Genomic DNA, 23,069 nt, shown 5'->3' with positions numbered 1-23,069 from the left:
GCACGCCGCGCAACCTGGATTTGATTTGATTTATGGGGTTTAACGTCCCAAAGCGGCCGCTCAACCTGGGAACGGGCGCCTGAGAGCTCTGCTTTAACAAGGGCACTATGTGGAAGCACGTAGTTTACTTGTGTCACCGGCCGGCGATGACGACCCTGTGTTTCATTTTTTTTGTTGCCTTTTTATAGCTTACAGGAGCTCCGTTTTGTAGTGGAAGTAGCATCTTTGTCTTTAGAATGTGGTAATCTACAGACAAAGACATAGTTAAGTTTGCCAACGGTGTTGCTTTAGAAAAGCAATATCTCCCCGTGTTGTGGAAACGAAGCTTCCTAGCATTACCAGCGCATCTTGACCAAGAAATATCGTCACGTAAACAGCGGTCACTCGTATTGAAACATATTTACTCAGCTGAGCTCTGTCCTTAGTCTATTCCACACCGTTTCGGCGTTAGCTTTTAAGATACATTGAGGACAAAATGAAGTTAGCCTGTATCAATTGGGTACCACTTTCGAATCACAAAAAGACCACTTTACCCGAAAGCGGAGCTACTATATGGTAGTGAACAGTCCAAAAACAAACAAGCAAAAAAACGAAATACAGGTGCTATCATCACCGGCCAATTTCGCGACTAAGTCTTGCGCGTCGACACTGAAATTTCGCGCGGAATCCAGAGGCCATGCTGCGTACACTTCAAAGTGACGGCAACCAGTCTTCGCTGTAGACGTCCCGCACTTGAATTCAGTGGTGGGAAAAGTTTTTCAATCCAATTTTTGGAGCAACAAATGCGTCTTTATGTTGACAACAAAGTGCGCTAGTACAAAAGGTAGACATAGGAGACTATAGAGAGGGGGAGAAATATGTGTTTTTTGGTGCCGTAAAAACGGTAATACCTGCGGAAAGGGCAACAGAGTCAATTTTTAGTGATAACAATAAATGGAAGGGATTTTCTCAGTATGTCTTTGAAATGGTGACGAAATTGACGCGTCAATCGGGGAAGAGCTTGTGGATAAGTAAGGAAGACGGGGAAATAGTCGGAGGCCGAGAAGGCAACGCTCAAGCCAAGGAAGGAACCGGATAAAGCAGAAGTTATAGGTCATGTGAGTTAGCTACCAAAGAAGCTCGAACAGAAACGTCTGGAACCAAAGAAAGCCGGGTCAAGCTGTATCGCTTTAAGAAAACTGCAAGGATTAACTTGAAGAGCTTGTTAGGGGCTAGTTAGTACGACATTCGATAAACTCCCCCACGCTTCTTTTCTTTCCTTTGTCCTGTCCTTTGCGCAGTTTTCTAGTTTAAGGATTACTTATAGATCTCTTTTGTGGGATGAAATGCTTGGGAAATGGGTGGTCTCGATTCCCCCCCCCCCCCCCCCCCCCCCCCCCCCCATTGTGCAGACGATAACACCTTACTCCTGCGCCATTAAAATTCTGCATCATCATACATTTAGAATGAATATATAATAAATGAAACCGTGCGACGCCATTCTGCATGCTGGTTGCGGCTTATAAAAGAAATTCACTTGATTCCGTAGCTTAATGGTTGGTTTGGTTTTGGTTTATGGGGTTTAACGTCCCAAAGCGACTAAGGATATGAGAGATGCCGTAGTGGAGGGCTCTGGAAATTTCGACCACCTGGGGTTCTTTAACGTGCACTGACATCGCACAGTACACGGGCCTCTAGAATTTATCCTCCAAAGAAATTCAACCGCCGCGGCCGGGATCGAACCCGCGTCTTTCGGATCAGCAGCCGAGCACTATAACCACTGAGCCCCCGCTGCATCCAGCCCATCCCTGTCATTTCCAATGGCCTACCACAACCAAAGAGGTTTTAATTAATTTCCTTTCAGGTATCTCTTTCAAGTGGATTGCCTGATGGAGCTTCAAAAGTACCCCATGGACACACAGAACTGCTACCTGAAGGTCGGGTTAAGTAAGTAGCGGAAGCTCCTATTCAAAGTCCAATCACAGCCACACATTTTCGTCTCAATAAACAGGGCACATGTAAATAGGACGCTACTTCACTCTCCTGCCACTGTGCTGCTTTGTACCTGAAAAACCACCATTCATAACTACAGAGAACGAGATTTTTTTTCGTCAGCAGCAGGGAGGCACAGGCGTGCAAGTTAACTGCGAAAAACTAAGGCCGTTTCCCTCCGTAACGAAAAAGAAACAGATGACGAAATTGAAATATGGATTTTGGCCGTGGATCGACTGTGGATGAGGCCGTGGGCAAGCTGACTGGTTAAATTGGTATCCTTTAGCAAAAAAAAAAAAAAAAACGTAAGCAAGGCAGGTGAGATGTCGAAAAAAAAAAGAAACTTCCTGGATGTCGGTATTGCGCACTGAGGTAAACGGCAAGAAACGTGTATAAAAGTTGGCGAAGTATCAAATCAAGGGAATTGCTCAGCCAATGCGAATTTGCTCAGAAGTGCCAGTTTAGCACTTTATATCAAAGCCTTGGTAAGCTCAGGCATGTTTGGGGTGAGAGGAAGATAAGATCGCATGTGCAGTAAGGTTTATGTGACTTCATAGTACCTCAAGTATTTTTAATTCTCGGGAAGCATGCGTTATATCGCATCGCATTTCAGCACGAATCGAACTATTTTTACCAGGAATGAACATCCGGGATAATATGAAATGACAGCCGGCCTGGCGTTCGACGGCAGCTAGTTAGGGCCAACGACGTAGAGTTGAGTAATTTCTCGAGCACAGCCGAGTCTCTCTTATTTGCGACAGCTTAACTGCACCTACCTGCTTGACACAATATTTCCTTTTAGTTTTAGCGTTATTGAACTGAGAGTGGTTGGAATTCCAATATTAAGCACTTATGGGGCGCTATGCTGGAAGGCCCGAGTTTGCTGAAACTCGGAATCTTCCCGAGCTCTGGCGACGCCCTCAGAAGAGTGAACTAATGGTAGCAAGACAAAATCCCACCCTCGTCACGCCTCAAACTTCATTGGGTTATCTGGATATATTCCGTGCTTTATCATCACATCGGCGCCACCTCATGGGCTTCTTGGGCGGTCTACAAAGAACGGGTGACGTGAGCCAACCGCCGGTGCACTTTTCATTTGTGTGTCGCTCCACCAAGTGCACTGCGTGTACAATTAGACAAACGAGGTTTGTTGAATTTTATAATGCACTTAATACACCTTTATAAGCATTTTATAGTGTGCAAGATTTGGATTTAAAGTGCTTTGGAGTGATTTATGCATTATTAAATTTTGCTTTGTACCGCGAGGGAACGCTACCAACGCCCGTCATCAGCTGACCGCCAATGGCGACGAGGTACATGTGGAACGCTGTGAAGGCTACGGAAGTACTCCGCAACAAAAAAATAAAGAGAGGTGTATCACTCCGCGCTGTTCTGTGGCCGTGTGGTCTAACGCGTCGCTCCGGAGAGTCGACAGGCAATGGGAGCGCGTGGGTTCAAATCCCGCATGGTGAAACTTTTTTATCTCACATTTTTTTTTTACCGCAAGTTGAATTTCGCGTGTCTTGAATGAGAAAACTCGTTTTGTTCAGAATCGCTTGAATATTATGCCGTGTTCTGAAATGAACTGCATGCATCTGTTCATTTTATGCATACCGCGTTAATGTGAGCTGTCCGAAATTCGTTGTCAATGAGCTCGCACCGGCTTTTGGTCAGCAGTGGCGGTTATCTTCCTGATTCTGCACCATTGTGACTATACTTTTTAGATGCAAGTGAGAGGTTTGTGCGAAAGATGACATTCATTCGTCGGATTTAATTAATTAGCACAGTGGTGAGTGCTCTGCAGTGGCCCGATTAACAAGTGGCCATCTGCAACTTTCGATTTCGCCGTTGCCGAGGAGCCCACTTTTTTTTATGGGCCTCTCTTAAGGCACCTGGCATGTTATGAATTGTTCTGTGGAACCGGTTAGCGGCTGATCCAGTCTTCGCCAAACGAGTCTGGGACCGACTTTGGCACTCTGCTGTAGAGTAGCCCAAAGGACTTGGCGAGAACAATTATTTTTTACTGATTGCAATGTTCAATGCATAATGTGCCTTCCTCGTGAAATAGTTGGCCTTCACCATGTCAGGGCTGGACTTCGAAGGGGCCTTTACGCCAATGTAGGTCCCGTGGACGCATCCCACGACGTCTGTGATGCCGCCGCGCAGAAGGAAACGCTCCTCAAGATACGCTCGCTCGGCCGCAGTCGTGGGCAAAGCGAGCCACCGCTTCTGCACAGCCGCGTCAATAAGCGCGTCGGAGACGTCCCTCACACAGCGGCTCTCAGTGCTTTATTGGCGTCCAATAAAGCGGTCTACGCCGACGCTCCCCTAGCTCCCGGTCGCGAACAACCGGAGGGCGCAGAGGACTTGCTCTTCGACCGAAAGCGAATGAAGCCCGGTGCGCACTCTCCGCAGGCGTGGGTCGTCGCCTAACTATTTACACAACCATCGTACCGATTTTTTGGAGAGGCGAAAATGTCGCTGAAATTCGTCGTCGGCCATGGCAGTAAACGGGTCCAGCCAGCCGTACTGACATTTGCCGTCAGAGGAAGCGATTACCCAGGCCCCAGGCTGCTGCTGCTGCCGCCATGACAGTCCCGAGATGAATTCGGGGCACTTCACCGTTCACGAGTTTAGCTCCGAGTTCACCTGTCAATCAAAACCATTGGTCACGCCCCCGGCGTGCCGTACATAAATTATAGGGGTACGCGCTATCGGTGGGCCACTCCCAACATCCCTGCCAGCTACAGGTATGCTGCGCGGCTGTGCTGATTGCTGACAGACATCGACGATGTTGACCATCGACATATAACAGGCAAAACGGACGTCATCGCTGATAAATATAAGCAGCTCTGCGAAGGACACGCAACGTGGCGAAAGCCGCCGATTTTTTCGCTCGCATACCAAGATTGCACAACACTATAGCCTGTTGCAACCACGTAGGACACAGCACAACGCTGAAGGCGCGTCACACCTGCTTGCAAGGCGTCAAACACGGAGCACGACGACGAACCGGTGCTTGGAGCACGTCCTACTCCAACAACATCGCATCACAGGTGTTTGGCCTGTGATCTCAGGTGTTTGGCGAGCGTATCTTGAGGCTTGGCCGTCCTTTCATCGGTGATAAAGCTCAGGATCAATGTGTCAAACACATCTGGGATCGACAAAGACCCAGTGCAATAAAGTGTTTGTAATTTCCAGCACGCAAGCACTGCGTACTTCACAACCGTTACACCTTTCTCTGTTATAAGTCCGATTCCATTATTACAAACAGGATCCCTCACCTGCCCGAATGATATTAATGCGATGTCCCGGCGGTATACAACGGCCATCGACGTTAGTGACCAAACCAGTCCGCAAAACCTTGAAGTGCGCGACGTTAACAAATACTACGCAGATACGCGCGCCACCCCCTTCACAGCTTTTAGTCAGCGTCTGATGACATAGGATGAGTTGTGTCGCTGGGTAGCACGCTCTTCGCATCCGCAGTGCACTAAAGAGGCGTCACACACAACAGGCATACGTAATGAATCATTGAATACAGCCAAACAGCAATTTTTTTTCTCACACCGCATCACAGCCGCTCGCACGACCAATTTCTATCGCTGAGATTCGCCAAGAGCGTACTAAAAGCAATGGTTGGCCATAGCGGGGTGCGGCAGCGGCCGTAGCAGCGGAGAGCTCCACCTGAGGTCACTGCAGAGAGCAGTAGTGACGCGGGGGTGCAGTGAAGTTCAGTTTTTTGCTTTTGTTTATTATGCAAGCCAGAAGATGCATGACTGTTATATTTTGATATACGACACAATAAAATATATTATCGCAATGGCCGAAAAATAAGGCAGATTCAGCGTGTAGTAGTTGCCCAGTCTTTCCAGTCGAAGGCAGCGTTGCCGGCGGCGTGTCAGCGCAGGGGTTCTCTCGTTTTCGACACGGTGGGTTGCCGCTCTAGTTCGTATGCAAGCCACGCTGCAAGCAATGGCCTCACTATCGCCTCTAGCGGCAGAAAGTGTCAAATCTTTGTTAATTTCCTAAAGCTATGCTTTTCAACAACGGTTCATTGGATTCTGATTTTAAAATACATTTGGAAATGAACAAAATGTTCATAATGTTATCTGTTGCCTTTTAACGTATTCGAGAGAAGAGAAAGGGTTGATACAAGAGTGCACCTAGTGCGCACTGTTCGTCTTCGGAAATGGAGAGACAGATAGAGCCTGAAAGAGAAGACACGCCTTATGCACACCTTTGACGCGCCCGAAAAGGCGTGTCAAACAGCTAGCGGCGAGTGTGCAGATAGATAGCAGAGAAGTCACGATTTCGCGATTGCTGATATGGCGCTGATAACTTCAGGTAGCGCTGCGGCCTGGTATTGCGCATTGTATTGTGTTTGAAGTGTGAAACAGGCACGCAGGGTGCGCTTGTATCGCCTTTACGTGGCTTTATCTCTACATTTTATTGTCCGCTGCCTGCGCACGTTCCGCGCTATCTTCGTTCACTGACTGCCGTCATCGCAAACTCGGATGAAACTCGGGCGAGCGCCAAACTCGGGCCTTCCAGCATAGCGCCCATGGCCTGTGAGTCAGTTGGTAGACAATGCCTGTAGGCTCTGTGTTGATTTTCTGTGCTGTCTTGTGGTTGCGGTGGTGCCTTCTTCAGAGTTCACTGGATGTGACAAGAGAGACGCTTTTGAAACCTTCCTTTAAAGCAGGGCAAAAGTAGCACATCTTGTTGCGGTCTTTAGAATGGGGGAACAATCATTACACTATTTATTCATCTTTTAAAATAAAGGCTATCGATTAGTTCTATGAACATTTCGATATTATCGACAGTCGATTATCGACCAGGGAATACCATGTAAAGCTGAGATGTGCTTTACATTACAGATCCGTATAAAGGAAGCACAAATAAGTTCGAGTTAAAAAAAAGAAAGGATCGCGCCTCATACCAACCGAGTTTGAGTTTTCGGCGAACCTAGTCTAACCGCCTGACGCCACCACTCTTCTACCTTCGCCTTCAGCGCAAAATACGTCGCACCTACGCAAAGAGGGCATGTATCAGCGCCACCTGATCGATCTTTTTCGGACCACACGCACACACAAACAAACACATGCATACACAGAGGCATACCGACCGGAGTGTAAACACTGTTTCCCCGAATAGAAACTCAGCACCACGTACTCATGCAGGCGTACCCAACTGGCGGTGTGGTTCGACCGCAGCTGAGACAATGCAAAGAAAAAAAAAACAGGAAGGTCTTCCATCCAATGGTGTGCGCACACGCCTACAATGCACGTGGCGTAAATGGTGGTGCTCGGACACATGTCGAGGCCACACAAGCCGTACACATGGTCATTTCACCGCAGACTGACCACGCGCCTTCAGGTACGGCGTCTGACAGACGTTGATGACCACTGGACACGACCAACCTTCGCTGCCTCTCCCCCTTTCACCCACTCCCTCCGTCATCCCTTGGTTCTTTCTTTTTCTCCTTTTCAGGTCTCGGCCCTCGTGGTACTTTCGTTTTCTCGTTTCTGAACCTGTCTGCAGTGCATGTTCCCTCTCAGCTGTCCTTTTGGGAATTCGGTCCCGGAGCTGCATGCAGGAACCTGAGGTCGAGGTTAGAGGGAGGAGTACCGCCTGAATCGACCAGCCTGTCTATTTCCGGCCGGAAGGTCGATTGATAAATTAATGCTCGTACGGCGTTCGCCTCGTGCTTGGGCACACGTGTATGTTTGCGTGTCTGTGCGTCCGCGTGTGTCTGTGAGTGTCTGGCCGCGGTCAGTGGAGCCAGCGCTTTCTGGCGTCGCGTCCACGCGAGCGCTGATGAAGCCACCGGGCATCGGGTGGAGCCTGTGCTCTCGCGGCATGAAGTATTGATGTCACCATGGCGTGCATGGTACGGAGTGAGAAAGATAGGAGGGGGGGCTTTGGGTGTTTCTCGCGTGCATTGTGAGGACCTGGGGAGGCGTGAACAAAAGCAAAGAAAAAAAGGTTTCTATGTGCGAACCGCCCGCAAGCTGATACGGTCCCGCCTCAACGCTAATGAAGTGCGTGGGTGCTGCCGTAGGGCTGCGCATAGGGAAGTGAAAGGGGCGGCTTTGGTGTCTCTTCTTTCTACAGAAAACTTTCGTTACGACTCTGTTCCGACTGCAGATAAAGTGCTATGAAGACAGCACTGAATTCACTTTGAAATGTAGTGAAATAATAATAATATTCCATCCTTGGAAAAAAGAAGAGCACTCGCTAGGTTAAAATTTCTTTTTTCACTTTATCACCAACAGTTCAATTTCTCTTCCAAGGACTACCTGCGCCCACGCTTAACCCGGCATACTAGGAACGTTCATGACCACATCCTTACGCCGTTCTTTGCCCGTACAAACCTCTTTAAAAACTCTTTTTTTTTGTTCGCACTATCGCTCAGTGGAACAGCTTGCCAGCTCTCGTCTTTTCCGCGCGTAATGTTCATGATTTTGAAGAACGCTTGTCCCCTATCATCTGAGTTCTGTTTGTAATCCTACGTCTGGTGTTTTATAATATTTCTTCCTGTTTTTTTTTTTCTTTTTGACAATGTTGTTCATACAGCAACCTTTTACTTTTGACTGCCTTTATGTTGATCATTCAGGTGTTTTGTAGTGTTTGTCTGTTTTCTTTCTTTATTTTTTGAAGTTTGGTGTGACCTTTGGCTGTCGTTAAATTGCCCACTCTGCTTGGCCCTCGGGCTGCAGTATTTTGTAAATAAATAAATAAATAAATAAATAAATAAACTTTACAGGTTTACCTACAGATGAAGGATGCTAACAGTCATGGAAATAGATGTACCCTTTCTTTTTTACACAGGTACGGTAAACACTCAAAATAATGTCTAGAATGAAAGACCCATCTCAGTGTTACTTCGTTCATTTGTAAGAGTATAAGATTTACTTTTTCTCCTGATGACAATGAACAAGGACGACGGAATTCACATGAACACGATGCTATTCGGCCCCCAAGGATTGTAGAGAGTTTGAAATTATGCATTTGAAGGGACCTTGTCGAAGCAATTCCTCTTTATTATCATCTCTCGATTTCATAGAAGTGTTAATTCCGCTTCCGGACGTTGACGCCTCGTGCAAATAGGCATGACAACGTTTCCAGGAAAGATAGACGCGCGTAGGAGAATAACAAAAGATCAAAGAAATTTTAGAGCTGCGTGGAGTATCTGTATGTTCAGTGTACTACATACATTAGCTGCACAGTATGTGTGGGGCTTTTAGCACGCACTTTCTCCGAGATATATTACTCCAAATTTCAGCTTTGTCAATGTTTGTCCGAATATTGCTCATGTTAAACTGCTACACACTCTCGCGCTGTGCATTGCACATCGTCTTCTTCTTCAGGAATACTATCAAACTAATATTCAGACTTTGAGCTATGTGGCGGTACTAACAGAGAGATGTACACTGCATGCGTTGGCGTGGACAACCTTGTGGCAGAAACAAGGCATTAGAGCAATATGCGTTGGCGTTGACAACATTGCTGCAGAAACGCGGCACTGGAGCACAGGCTGCCGGCGTACATTCGGTAAATTGGCATTGACGATGAAAAAATTGAATCCGCGCATAACTGGCTTCCTGGGTCAGTCGACGCCTCAGTCGCGCTTTCAGGTACGTGGCGATGGTGTCCATCTGCAAAAAACTGTGCTGTCGCACAATATTTTGGCCTCAGCAATGCTAAGCCTTTAGCCATTTTTTATATTTCTTTAATGGCTTCATGGGTGAAATAAATGGATGTACAAATTCGCAATTTTCTTTAAATACAATTTATAATTCTGCACTTGTAACCTTACGTTATCTCCCTACTTCTGAGCCACCACCGATCCATACACATGACCGCTGTTATCTCGAAACCCGAGCGCCGCAGGGAGAGTGATTGCGCCTGCATCGACATCCGGACGGACACGGCCACTTTATAGATTAAGATGTTCATTGGTTTGTACAGATTTACCACACACTGTACATGTGTGTCATCTTCTTGGTTTTCATTTCTTTTTGTTACTCCTCACCTGTTTCCTCTATCGGCAACGTTCACACCCACCTTCTCTCTCGCAGTGTCCACACCCGAGGACATGGCGACGCTCCACTGGATGGATGATCCAGGCAGTCCGCAGCGCAACTTCTCGGCCGCCATCCGTCTCCTGGAAGACATAAAGCCGCTGCAGTTCGACCTCAAACTTCCTGTGGCGCACTCCGCCACCGAGGCCTGGATGTTCGGTGAGGTCGGCGAGATAACGTCGCATGATGAGCGCTGCGCGTTGATCTGTAGCCACTAGTCCGACCACTACCGTGGTCGCTCAAGTGCGCCGGGAACTTGCAAAAACAAGCCAACGGGCGCGTGCATGCGCACACATTTGTACACTCTAAACACGAATACACCTATATGAGAATAAAAAGGGAGGGAATTGTCCTCTAGCACACTCTTCTTTAAGGGTGTGCGCTAGAGGACAACTTTACTCTCTTTTTAGTCCTTTCTGTGTGGAGTGCATCTTCCCATGCCCACCTGCACGGCGTGGTTGTTGTACGCGGAAGCAGACTGTCTGGAACAAGACTGTATGAACCTTTTTTTTTAGGGTGTTGATCTTGGAAGACCGTCCTTGTCTTCACCCGCCGTGCTCCTGCCAGAGAGGCGATGGTCTTTTTGGCTCCTGCGTTTCGAAGAACGTCGAGACTTGGGCTTGTTGGTTCATATTTCTAAGTTGTAGATGAACATTCGCAGGAAGCCGCCGTTGTGGCTGACCGGTTATGGCACACGACTGCTGACGCGAAAGACGAGGGTTCGATCCTGGCCGCGGCGGCTGAATTCTAGAGGCCCGTGTACTTCCGGGTTAAGTTTTCCCACGACGCCACCGTGGAAAGCTGGCGCCACCGTGGAAACTGCGTTGCGGCCGGTTCTGCACTGAATTCGAACGAGCATTTGGTGGGGAACTGAAAAGAGCTCCTTCTTATTAGCGACGATTTCGGGCGCCGGCACTATGACCCCTATGACGCGACCACCGTTGGCCGACCGGCCGAGTGAAGAAGGAAGGGTAGCGGGGACGTTCACTCGATGGATGCGGTCGTTGGGTTGTTGACCGTCAGGTAGGGTTGCCAGCCGCTCAGTAGCGTCCCGGACAGTTTTGTTCTCATTCATGAGCCCATTTGTCTTGAGAAAGTTTTGCAACTGCACCCTTTCATGTCCTATGTTACAGGCAGTCTGAGAGCAGCTATGGTGTTTAACAGGCTCCACTTAAATGCATGCCGCATTAATCACCACTAGAGCGTAGTCATGAGAAAATTGTACTTATTAGAACGGCATATCCATAAAACCTACACGTTTGTAACAAACTTGAAGTGTCGTCTAGTTTTCTTTAACAAGTATAGACTTAAGTCTGAACTGTTCTTCGGCCGAAGCATCAGGGGACAAGCAGATAACATTGTGTGTAAAAGTAGGCACCAATATGGGCGTGTAGTAATAGCAGGCGACATCACTTAACTGCAACCTCTCGAGCTGCGCTTTGCTAAGCTCGTGGCCGCTAGGTGCCGCTACCCTGCGGCCGGCCCGAAATATTCTTGACGTTATGGCGCCGGGCCAAAGACTGGTTCTTCTCCAGTATACCTCCGTTACCAGCGCTGTTGCGTCGTGGTCTCTAAACGAGACAGAGTCATAGAAACTGACCATAGAAACTGAACGTTGCAGAGAACTACACGTACCTGTACGCCAACTTCACGTTCGTGCGCCGCCTGACGGCGTCTATCGTGAACACGTACATCCCGAGCGGGTTGGTGGTGAGCCTGTCCTGGCTCACCTTCTGGCTCGACGTGTCCGCCGTGCCGGCGAGGATTACGCTCGGGGTCACCTCCATCCTGACGCTGGCCACCCAGGTGGTCCAGTCTCGCAGCTCGCTGCCACCCGTCGACTACCTCAAAGCTGTCGACGTGTGGCTCTTTGTCTGCCTCGTCATGGTGTTCGCCTCGCTCCTCGAGTACGCCGTTGCCTACAACTTCGAGAAGATACTCGCTCTGGTACCGTTGCTGCTTACTTACAGTAGCATGCTCTTGCAGGAATATTATTACGCCTGCTGCAGTACTTAACACTGAAGCATGTTCTGCACCAATCAAAATCGAAATCGAGCTGGCAGAACTCTGTAGACATCGCAGTGTGCGAACTAGAAATCAGTGCCATTGCCATTAAATCTCTCAGGCTTCACCAGCTCCCAACCCCTGACTAGCCGCGATAGTGCACCGTATGTTATTTGAGTGCTTTTAGGCCCTTTATTTAGTTGTTACGTCAGCTTTGTTTATTTGCATGGTGGTCAAGCTGGCAAAAACATTTTGTTTAGTTAGTAAAAATTTTTCAGTAACACTCCACTGGGAGTTCTTTGATCCCATGATGCTAACACTTAAAGAATGTTGACTGAGAATTCAGCCTAGCACTGTGTGCACAATAGTGACCATTTTCCTGACTGTTGATACGCTGAACTATCCGCAGGAACGGAAGCGGAAAACGGACTCTCTTCCGGCTGCTATCCGCGTAGCGCCCTCTGCTCGCATCACGCCGCAAGCGTGGCAGAGTGACGGGGTGACGTCAGCGGCCCCTGCTGCCGCCTTCGCGCGTCCGCCGTCGACGACCAAGCAAGCGGAAACAGCGGCGGGTTCCGGCAATGGGGATCCTTGTGACGGTGCCGCAAACAATCACAACCACACCCTCGTCACGCCATCCGTGGTGACGCTGAGTGTGCCCAACACAGTCCACAACCGGACCGAGACGACCAACAACGTGACACAAGCCCAGGGAAGGTGAGATAAGAATTAATGTCCTTCGCCAAGTTAGTAGCCAGTTTTAACAAAACTCCAGCACTGCTGGGCTTGAACGAGATGAAGCGCGACAGAATCTGTCACAAAAGTCGAAGTATTCGAAGTGTGAATTTATTTCACCGTGGCAGGCACGTACACATCCGTAACGGCTGTAAATCAAGGACGCATTCTTACGTCAGGCCCAGATGAAAATGACGTCGTTAATTGAGGCTATACCAGCCAGCGGCTAATGTGCACATTTAGTCGTGATGTCTGTGCGTCCAATGCTATGCAACAGCCTGTGATAAGACTTGTCTCCTCTGAAATAATAGGGCTCCGGAATAATTCCGACCACCTGGCGATCTTTAACGTTTTGCCTCCATCGAAACACGACCGCGGCGGTCGAGTTCGTACCCGGGTACTCCGAATCAGTAGCCTAGCGCCCTAACCACTGAGCCACCGTGGAGGGTAGCTGACGGCAGTGCCGCATCACATAGCCTTGGGAGCGGAGCAACCACATTTTAGTGATTAAACGAATCCATATGCCCAAGCTCACCTCGACGCACATAGTATCTCCTAATCTGCATGCTTGGGAGATGATGGGTGGTTGGTCGTTTGGTTGGTGAAAACTTTATTTGAGCCCCTTCAATGGATCAGGTGAGGATGGGGAAGGGCTATGAGCAGGGCGGTGACGGGCCCTCGGGCCGCTCTAGATGACCGGGCGCTGATGTGCCTCGGCGACCCTCAAGACCCACCTGTACTCTCCCGACATTCTCTCTCCAGAGGGGCTCTGGCCACTAGAAACCAATGAGAGCGCCTTAACGCTCATCCGTTTCAAACTCTTAACCCCTATGCCTCCCAGAAGGTCACCACCTAACTGTACCCTCCAGAAGCTGCCACCCACGAGAAGCCCACTCGGCAGCTTAACGAACCCGACATCCGGCCTCTTTAAGTCTCCTTCCATCAGAGGGCCATCAAAGAATCCCAGCATCCACCCAGAAACTCACCTTTACCATCCAGATGGTCTCCACCAACTCTACGTCCCTCCGATGCCTCCACTGATCATAAGTCCATTAAGCAGCGGTGCGGAAAAGTGACGGCGAAGGGATATTCAGAGTCGCGAAGGGAAGGCGAACAATGTAATGTAAAGCGAGCCGAGGAGGAGCAAATAACTTTTATTGTCCAACAAATGCATTCGCTCGCCCCCTCGGCACTAGGCCGGGGAGGCAGGAGGCGCCGCTTTAGATGCTGGCCGAGTGGTCTTGTGTTCCGGCGGCCTCTTCAGCCAGTCGGGCGAGGCGGAGCTGGAGCTCAGGGTCCGAACTATGCAGCAGGGTCTCCCAGGATTCATTAGAGTCGATATTTAGCGCCTTCCAAGGAGAATGTGGGCATCACCAGATTGTATGGTCGGGGGACCCTCTCAACCAGCAGTATGAACATTAGTCTGTTCTTATTCCGTGTATGTTTGGAGTCGTCTCCAATCCACTGACTGCGTGTTATTTAACTACGGGTCTTGCTGGGGTACCAGCCTACGTTACAATCTGTAATGTTGAGTAATTTTTCCATATTATGCTATGCGTTCACCGCTCCCTTGCCGAAGGGGTCCTCACTAGTCCGGTGCTATAAACCTGGAGCTACCTTGTGAGCCGCCTTGCTGCTGGGGATGGCGGCATGCGTCGGTAATCAACGTAATCTTCCTCAATTTTTCACTGGAGGAGAATCTGCCGAAGCGAGCCGAAACGTTTCGAAGCTCCGCCATATCAGTTCGCAAGATGATGTGCCAATTTTTCAATTTTTGTTTTTGTGCGATATTTTCGAGCGCAGGAAATCTTGCAAAAACAATCTCTTCCACCTAATGTTTACTGCTGATCTTCAGGTGGTGAACTACCTACCGCTTCATTTTTCGTTTACCAAAGTTGCCATTTAAACTTACGCTTTCAATACCTGCGTTCTCTGAAAACAGCTATCTGCTCATCCACCGATATTTCTGATAATTTTCTCAGCATATAAAACAACCAGAACACTTGGTCGAGATAGCATTGTAGTGGCAATGGGGGCCGGTTTGTTTGCTACTTGCGTTTCGCTGCATTTGATTACCTCAGTGTCAACAAAAGTCGAAAAAATCCACTCATCATATTACACATTGCCTTTTTTTGCATTTCAAATTCTCAGAATTACTACTGCGTAAAATTAATGCTTCTAATGGGATTTTACGCTTAGATCTCGAAAGCATGCCTTTTCTTTTCTACAAGTGTAGGAGTAGCGAAATTTCGCACGAAAATTCTCTCTGTTTCTCTTTACTAGGTGAAAAATACCCCTTCGGGCATTCTTTACATTGGGTCAACAAACCTGCGTCATAGTATGCGCTAGTTTCAAATTTTCCTTTCGTAAAAGGCTCGATACTGGTCATTAAAGGGGCTCTGAAAGGGTCAATAATAATGTTGGGGTATGCCTAGGATGTTAAAGTACGTCGCTTCACGGATATTTTCCAGCAAGAACTGTTTTGATACACTTTTTAGAAGCTGAGTTATCTAGTCAAAATTCGAATTTCAGCGTCTTTGGGGCTTTCCCTCTCCTCTCGTCACTTTCTGCACCCTTGAAGGTTGGCGCTCCTCAGCCGGCCCCACCTCCGGGGGCGGAGCTTCCAGACCCGCCGGAGCTACGCCGCTTATTGGCCGCGGCCATGGTTGCTGCCTGATGCCTGAAATAATCTAACCAATAGCAGTCTCTTAACTTGCATACGTAGGTGGGAGGGACGGAAGAGGGTGCGAGGAAAAAAAAGTCACCGGAAAGGGCCCGCCTACTTTCGCGAGTGATTATGGGTTCTCTACTGCATGTACAAGTTCATTATTTTGCTTCGGCCTTGATGGCACCGCAATGCAGTGATTGAGCAAGTTAATATGCCCTCCTTATAAGGTGTTTCAGAGCCCCTTTAAGCTCTACAATGTGGAAATTGTGAGCGTGCTGTAAAAAATAGCAAACATTAACTTTGCGTTGCAACACTATCAATAAACGGTGCCACTCGTGACAAACCGTTTTTGGAGAATCCGATGGTGCACCTCTTTTAAAACATGCACCGCGTGCAAGTGCAAAGAGACAACAGAAACACCACGTTTTCCATTTCGTACGGAATCGACCTGTTGTGTTCACGGAAGCCGAGTAATTTCTTTTTTTTTCTCGCAAGCATCGCGCACGACTGCAGCGTTTGCAATTTATGGAGTTGTCCGGTCTGTGTTCTATATTAAAAGTGACCGTTCCTGTAGAAGCGCTGATTCGAAGGCCACTGTCGCCGTCGCCGTATTGATGTCTCCGTTAATTTATTTTGCCATGACCGCAATAGCGGGCTTCAGAAGAGGCAACACAGCGCAAATATTAGGACGATATTGAGCGATTTCAGCGCGCTACTTTGCAGCAAGCACTCAGCAAGCTTTCAACTGCAGCTGCATCTCTGTATTTGTTACTCGCTCACTTACACGCAGTTGTTTGTTGGAGGAGTGAAGGCCCGGCCGCTTTCATTGATTGAGGGGAATTGTTAGGAACTCGCAGACCCTACTCCAGGGCCGAGAGCCGTAAAAACAAATATAATTACGGTGCGTTGAGGCATCTGATGCGAAAATTCTGCGAAAGCAGTGCCATTTACCCTTAATGACTACTTTGAGGATTTCACTCGAATAAATGTTTTACTCTAACCCGTAGCTTCACACAGGCCACATAATTTTTCCGGAGGGTACAAGTGGGTGGAGGTTTGTCGAGGGTAGCGTTTGGCGGGTTGGCGGCCTCCTAGGTAGGGTTGTGAAAAGGTGGCTGGGGCTTCTGAAGGCAAATGTTTTTCCCTCTGCGCCTTCGAATTTAGTTTCTCCGTCGCTTTTTCGTCCCGCTGACGTGTAGGCTTGTTTCAGTGAAGACCATGTGGAGGGTGAAAGTAGGTGGATGGGTGGAGCTCCTGGAGGGTAATTTATTTATTTATTTATTTATTTATTTACAAATACTGCAGGCCCTTCTCGGGCCCATGCAGGGGTGGATACAAAGGAGACAATACAGGGGAACAAGCTAGGTACATATATAATAAAAAATAAGAATTCATCATCATAGCGGCATCGTGGTGGTAATGATGCCAATTCAGGGAGACGAAAATAGCGGGTTAGTACGGAAACAAGTATAGTTACAAAAAATACGAAATGAAAGTCAGCATCATAGCTTTATCACTGTATGAATCAATGCTATTGACATGCTGTATAAATGATTCAACTGAGTTGCAGTGTACAGCTGTCGAGGGTAGTTTGTTTCAGCTAGATATGGCCGCTAGAAACAAAGAATATTTATGAGCATTAATATGGCTTATGGGTTGATGAAGTGCTTTCTCATGGTTAGTTCTCGAAGAGTGACGAAATGGTTCCTGGAGGTACGTTTCTCTTGATATGTTCAAATCACCATGATAAAGTAAGAACAGAAATTTTAGTCTTGATGTTGTTCTACGCTGTGCCAAGCTGTGAAGATCTGCTTTGTGAAGTAGGTTAGATACGCTGGAATGTCTGGAAAAGCTTGAGTATACAAAGCGCACTGCTAAGTTTTGAATGCGTTCTATTGCCTATCAAATATTGTTGATGTGGACTCCAGATAATGTCAGCATATTCTAAGGTTGGTCTTACGAACGTTTTATATGCATTAAGCTTTATGTTAGGAGGAGCGTTGCGTAATCTTCTTCTGAGGAAATACAGCTTTCCTTGGGCCTTATGACACATGTTTTTAATGTGTTGTTCCCAGCTTAGATTGCTTGATAGTGTCACTCCTAGGTATTTTATACAATTAGTTTTCTCAATTGGGACATTGGCTATAATGTATGAAAAATCTAGTGGCATTTTCTTGTTGCTAAAAATTATGCTTTTTGTTTTAGTGGCATTGAGTCTCATTCCCCATCTGGTGCTCCAAGTCTGAATAGCCGATAGAGATTCATTTAGTTTAATTTGATCTTCTATAGAATCTATTCCCTTATATACTACACAGTCGTCCGCGAAGAGTCGAATTTGTACCCCAGAGTGAATGCATGAATTGATATCATTGATATAAATTAAGAACAATAAGGGGGCGAGGACTGAACCCTGCGGTACTCCTGAGTAGACATCCAAGTTATCAGACTCAGAATTTTTCAGTTTTACACAGTGTTTGGATTAGCGGTGGGCGGCGGTGTGGCGGGGCAGTGGATTGAGGATGGTGGTGAGCGGGTGGTCAGCCCCCTGGCTAGGCAGGTGATGTAGGCGGGTGTCTTGTGGTAGGTGCTTTTAAAGCGTTGAGACTCTTCCCTTAGGCGGGAGGTTTCTCTTCAACAGACACCAGAATCTCAATGTCAAAGAGAGGGGGGGGGGGGGGGGAGGGGGTATCGTTATGTATTTTAGGTTATGTATTTTGACTCCTTTCGCAGTGCAATTTCAAGTCTAAGGTATCGGAAACCGAAGCAACTTATTTTGTCCCGCTTCTGGTTCGTATCCCGCTCTGAGCTATATTAAGATATCAGTGCAGTAGCACTTATACGGGCCATTCTCCGCATTAAGCCGTTCTGTGTTTGTCTGTTTATCTGAAGCCGGTTTTGTGGCAGGCTGCTCACCTGCCCATCACTCGGTGGGATTTTCCGGATTTTCAGTCCGGATAAGCAGGTCAGGTCCGGTCGCCTGTTGACAGAACGCTGCAGTCCCATGGAAATTTGAGCTAGCTGACAGAACGCTGCGATACACGTCACCAGTGGCCACATATTACAGCCAATGGTGGGGTCCTGTCACCAACCACTTCCCAAGGACACTTGAAAGCTGCGGGTATATCTTAGTGACCAATGACTGAAGGTGAAATGGACGCGATATGGACAACGAAATATAGACAGCTTATAGAATACGGCCCCTGTTGTCCCATTCCCCGACTCAGAGAAAGATGACGCCTGATAAATTCTCCGATGGAGCCATATCACTTCCACTGAAATGAGTTTCTCCAGACTGACCACGTCATCTATGCCTTCTCCCCCCCCCCCCCCCCCCCCCCCGCCAACTCCTTTTCTTGTGTGCAATGGTGCAGGCCGGTCAAGACGGGACGTCGTCGCATATTCCAGCGCAGCTTCACGCTGAGCCAGCTGTGGCAGAAGACCAACCTGCTGGACAAGGTGTCTCGCATAGCCTTCCCGGCCGTGTTCTTCTTCTTCATGCTGATCTACTGGTCCTACTACCTCTGGTGAAGCCCGCTGCAGTAGCTTGTATGCGCCACGTGTGTGCGTGAGTGTGCTGTTCCTTCGAGTGGACCTTGTGGTGGTGCCTCTGCGCAATGTTCCGTGGATGATGCCTTCGGTGCTCGTCACCGACACGTGTGGAAAAGGAATGAGCATTGGCACGAATAAAAGTTGCTGTTCGTTGTTCCTAAGCCCTGTGCGCGCTGTGCTGAAGCGAATACTTTTGTAATCCTCAGCTCCTGATTAGAGTACAGAGCTTTCTTGTATGGTTGGATCTGCCCCCAACAGCAACAAGAAAAAGGATCCAAGGGCATAAGGGTGATGCTGTACAGTTACAGTGCGCAGGTTATAGAAATGGCTCAAGAGTCCATGAACTGAGGGCTTTCCGATGCACGGGTCTCTGCAGCGTTTCTGCTGACATTGTTTTCCCGGTTTGATGCTGCCAAGAAGCGCGTTTTCTGGCGGGCTAGTTGGTAATTGAAGTTCATTTTCGAACTGCGCAAAGAACAACCACAGAGCAGACGACACACACAGGCACAATACCAGCGCAGCTTGTGTTGTGTGTGCGTCCTTTGCTCTGTGGTTGATCTTTGCGCGGTTCGAAAATGAGCTACAAAGATGTACACACTTGGTGAAACGTCTTGTGGTGACACGGTCTCCTTATGAGCCGTTTAGTGGAATACTGATGGCACTTTTAAATTAAGACAAAGGATCCTTAAAAGGCCAGGATAAGGGTTGTTTTCGCCTTACAGAAGAATACGATTTGCAGGATTCCTTGAATTCTCTGCTACACAGCTGGAAAGCACACTATGAGTCGAATACTATTGATGGGCGGACACCCCCGTCAACAGTCTACACCTTTGTATATTTTGTCTCTGGCATCACAGTCTTGAGATCTGGACGCTAACTGATGTCAGCTAGTGACAAGCTTTGTCAGCTGAGTTCTTAGCTGAAATAGTATTAATTTCGATGGGAATTTAAGTCAGCACCACAGAATATCTCTCCTGTATAAAATGTGGGATACATAACCTCTTAGAAAAGAGCACAAAATCGACTGATCCAGGGGCGGGACGGGAGCCTCAGTCCGGTGGCCAACGTTTCTACAAGAGGACTTGTCGTCTGGTTAAATGCTGTCATAATTGATGGGAGTTACGTAGGGCCTTACTCAGCGAAAACCCTGTTTAGCTCCTTCCAATGATGATCGCACTTGCCCGGACAAGAAGTCCTCTGCTTGAAACGTTGGTCGTGGGGTGGGGATCCGCTCCAGCCTCTCGTCTATTCTGTATTGTGTTCTCTAGAGTACCATCATCCTGTCACCTCTCTGCCGTGGTTAGAAAAGGTCGCTAAAGTCCATGAAAAGTTTTTAAAGAGGCTCTGAAACACCTTCTTAGGAAAGTCCTAAACTCGATCAATCTCTACATTTTCTTGCCATGGATACCTGAGCCAAATAATACACTTCTACACACAGCTGAGAACCCACAATTGCGCGCGAAATTTTATGAGCCGTTTCCGGCGACTTTTTCATACTCGTGCTCTCACCCGTTTCACACTCTTGGGTATCTCTGTTAAGAGATGGCTATTGGTTAGATTCTTTCAGACGTCACAAGGCTGTCGTGGCCATGGCCAGTCATCCGCGTTTCTCCGACCGGTCAGGGAGCTGCGCCCTCTGGGGAATTCCCGCACCTAGCGGTAGCCGGCGGAGAAGCGCCGACATTGGAGCATGCAAAAAAAAAAGAGAAAAAGGCGAGAGGTGAGAGAAAGGTGCGAAGACGGTGAACGTGACTACAGGCAACTCAGCTTCTACAAAGCGCGATAAAAAAAATTCTTGTTGGAGGATATTCGTGGATGAAACGATCGGGCGCCTCCTCTGTGACTGCCCTCGTTTTGAGCGAGAGCGCGGTTTCCCAATTGCTAGTCTCTACCGCTTGGACTCGCGTCCTCGAACAGAGTCCAAGGTTGTGGGGCCTTAGACACAGCCTTCCTCACAAAGGAAAGTGGTGAAAGCACTCCTAAGATTCTTTAAGGACTTGGGATTGCATTGCCGTCTGTAATCTTTAAGTTTTCAGTGCGCGCCCTCTGTCCCCTTGACATAGTGGTCGATGGACACTTGAAAAACTCATTTCATTGCCGCTCTTTTTCCTTTTTTCCTCCTTTGTTACCCTCCCCAAGTGTAGGGTGGGTAGCCTACTGGGCATCGCCTGGTTAACCTTCCTGCCTTTCCGTCCATTTCTCTCTCTCTCTATTGAGAGCCCCTTTCGAGCCCCTTACCAAGGAAGTTTAGACCATGGAGTACGAGATGGAACGAATGAACTTTCAAAAAATGAAATATATGGTGTTTGTTTCGTCAACAACTCTTCCTGGAGTGCTGGCGTACCTCGGACGTTGTGATAAGAACCAGTTGGTGATTAGTTTTTTGGTTGCTCGCACAGATGGAGTTCGTCGAAGAGGACGCAGCACCGGCACTGCACATTGACAACAGATTTTAAAATATTTTATGCCCGGAAAAATTGTTACCCGTGGACCTGGTCACGAAAGGCTGACCAGCAAGACTGCACAAAAAAAAGCCAATTAATGACCCTGGCTTTACTTTAATTATGTGAGCGTTTTAAACACGAGAGACGCGAAAAATACTTGCCACTTCTTGTCATGGAGCTCTGCACCGACGTTTCGATGTCAAAAATATTCAGTGTCCCAATATGCACGCTAATGGCATATTTTATTTCCATCTCATTTGGGAACCTGAATATGTTTTAATGATTCAGCAATATTTCTTTCTAATACTTGAGTTGCGCAACACGATGCTTTCAGCGAACTTTTTGTCGCAGATTTGCTAATATGGCTGGAGCTTATGACACCATGTTTCTAGAAACCTATTATAATGATAATTGCATTGAAGCCGTCCTCTGACCCGCAAGTGTTCTCCACAAAAAAATGGTGCATAAAGGAAAAGCTACCTCATACATATACTGAAATAGTGGCTATACATACCACAGCCCTGTGGCTATTGTCGTGCCTCTAATCGAACATCGCTCGCCCGTGGTTCCGTGGAAACACACCTATTCGATCTTCTTACCTCAGCCAGTGACGTAGGAGAAAGAGACAATTAGTTTGCCCCTCTTTCTTTTTCTACGGGCTTTCGTTATTATCTGCACTGCGCATGCGCTGAACTCTTCCGCTTGTGGTCCACCTTATTCTATGTATGTGTTTCGGTTCCGCGAATCTTCAGGTTATGGCATGACAAGCTCCATTGTTACCCTTCAGTGATCGGGTTCCGAGAAAGGTGTGTTTCGAAACAAGCAAATGATGCGAGCTTATAAAGAAAGCTGATTTCGAAAGAATGAGGTAAGTATGTATATATAGAAAATGAGGGAAGGATTCGGGCACGAAAGCGGGTACAAGCTCCTTTTCGGTATCGAAGCGAAAAAGGAAAAGGGGTGTAAAATAGGGGCAAGAAGTGACAAGTTTATCATCGTTCCGGAAGTTTTGGTGGTCACCAAATTATCTTTGCATCGTGCTCACGCTGCACTACACGTGCATCTAGGCACTCAAATACTTTCTTTTTTCTTTTCCTCCAGACCTCAGAAGGCTAAAGAAAAAAAGTTGGAGCGGAGGGGGGAGGGAGGGGGAGTGGTGGTTCTCGCCACCTAACACAAGAAACACGGTCTGGGTTGATTGCTATTATGGAAGTAACTCCAAATTAATGGAGACCTGGAAGGCATATAACGGAAACCTGATAACACAACTAAGATTTGGAATACATAAAAGCTGGGTGAGTGTAATTATACGGCTGTTAGTGCGTGTTCTGTGTTCCTTGTAAGGAACCAGGAATCTTGGTGGCTTGGTGGATACTCCGCGGTGCTGCGGTGCACAAGTCCGCAGGTCCGTTACCTGTATACGGCAGCCACATTTCGATAAATGCAAAATGCAACAGAGCCCTAGTGTTCAGATTTCAAGACACATGGATAAAAAAAAGGTGTTATCGAAATTAGCCTGCTGTGCTTAACTGTTGGTGGCTTGTAGGATATGCGAAGTTGTGCGCAGAAAATACATTCTTTTATTATTATTGAACAAATACTTGACTTTCC

At 47.7% G+C, this 23,069-nt stretch overlaps 1 protein-coding gene across 2 annotated transcripts in view; it reads left to right on the top strand.

Moving 5' to 3' along the window:
* The window catches only part of LOC149348260 (gamma-aminobutyric acid receptor subunit beta-like), an 83,710-nt gene extending 64,535 nt beyond the window's left edge, over positions 1 to 19,175 (top strand). For both annotated transcript variants that reach the window (XM_089585781.1, XM_089585782.1), the window contains exons 6-10: positions 1,844 to 1,926; positions 10,056 to 10,217; positions 11,680 to 12,005; positions 12,472 to 12,779; positions 18,837 to 19,175. In XM_089585781.1, the coding sequence (XP_089441907.1) occupies positions 1,844 to 1,926; positions 10,056 to 10,217; positions 11,680 to 12,005; positions 12,472 to 12,779; positions 18,837 to 18,993 (1,036 nt within the window). In that variant the 3' untranslated portion in view covers positions 18,994 to 19,175. The remainder of the gene's footprint in view (positions 1 to 1,843; positions 1,927 to 10,055; positions 10,218 to 11,679; positions 12,006 to 12,471; positions 12,780 to 18,836) is intronic.
* The last annotated feature ends 3,894 nt before the right edge of the window (positions 19,176 to 23,069 follow it).

This window comes from Amblyomma mixtum, chromosome 4 (genome assembly GCF_055824585.1).
Source record: "Amblyomma mixtum isolate Tamu chromosome 4, ASM5582458v1, whole genome shotgun sequence".
Taxonomy (NCBI): Eukaryota; Metazoa; Arthropoda; class Arachnida; order Ixodida; family Ixodidae; genus Amblyomma; species Amblyomma mixtum.
Note: the sequence above shows the minus strand (reverse complement) of the source record. Positions and strands in the feature narration are given on the sequence as shown.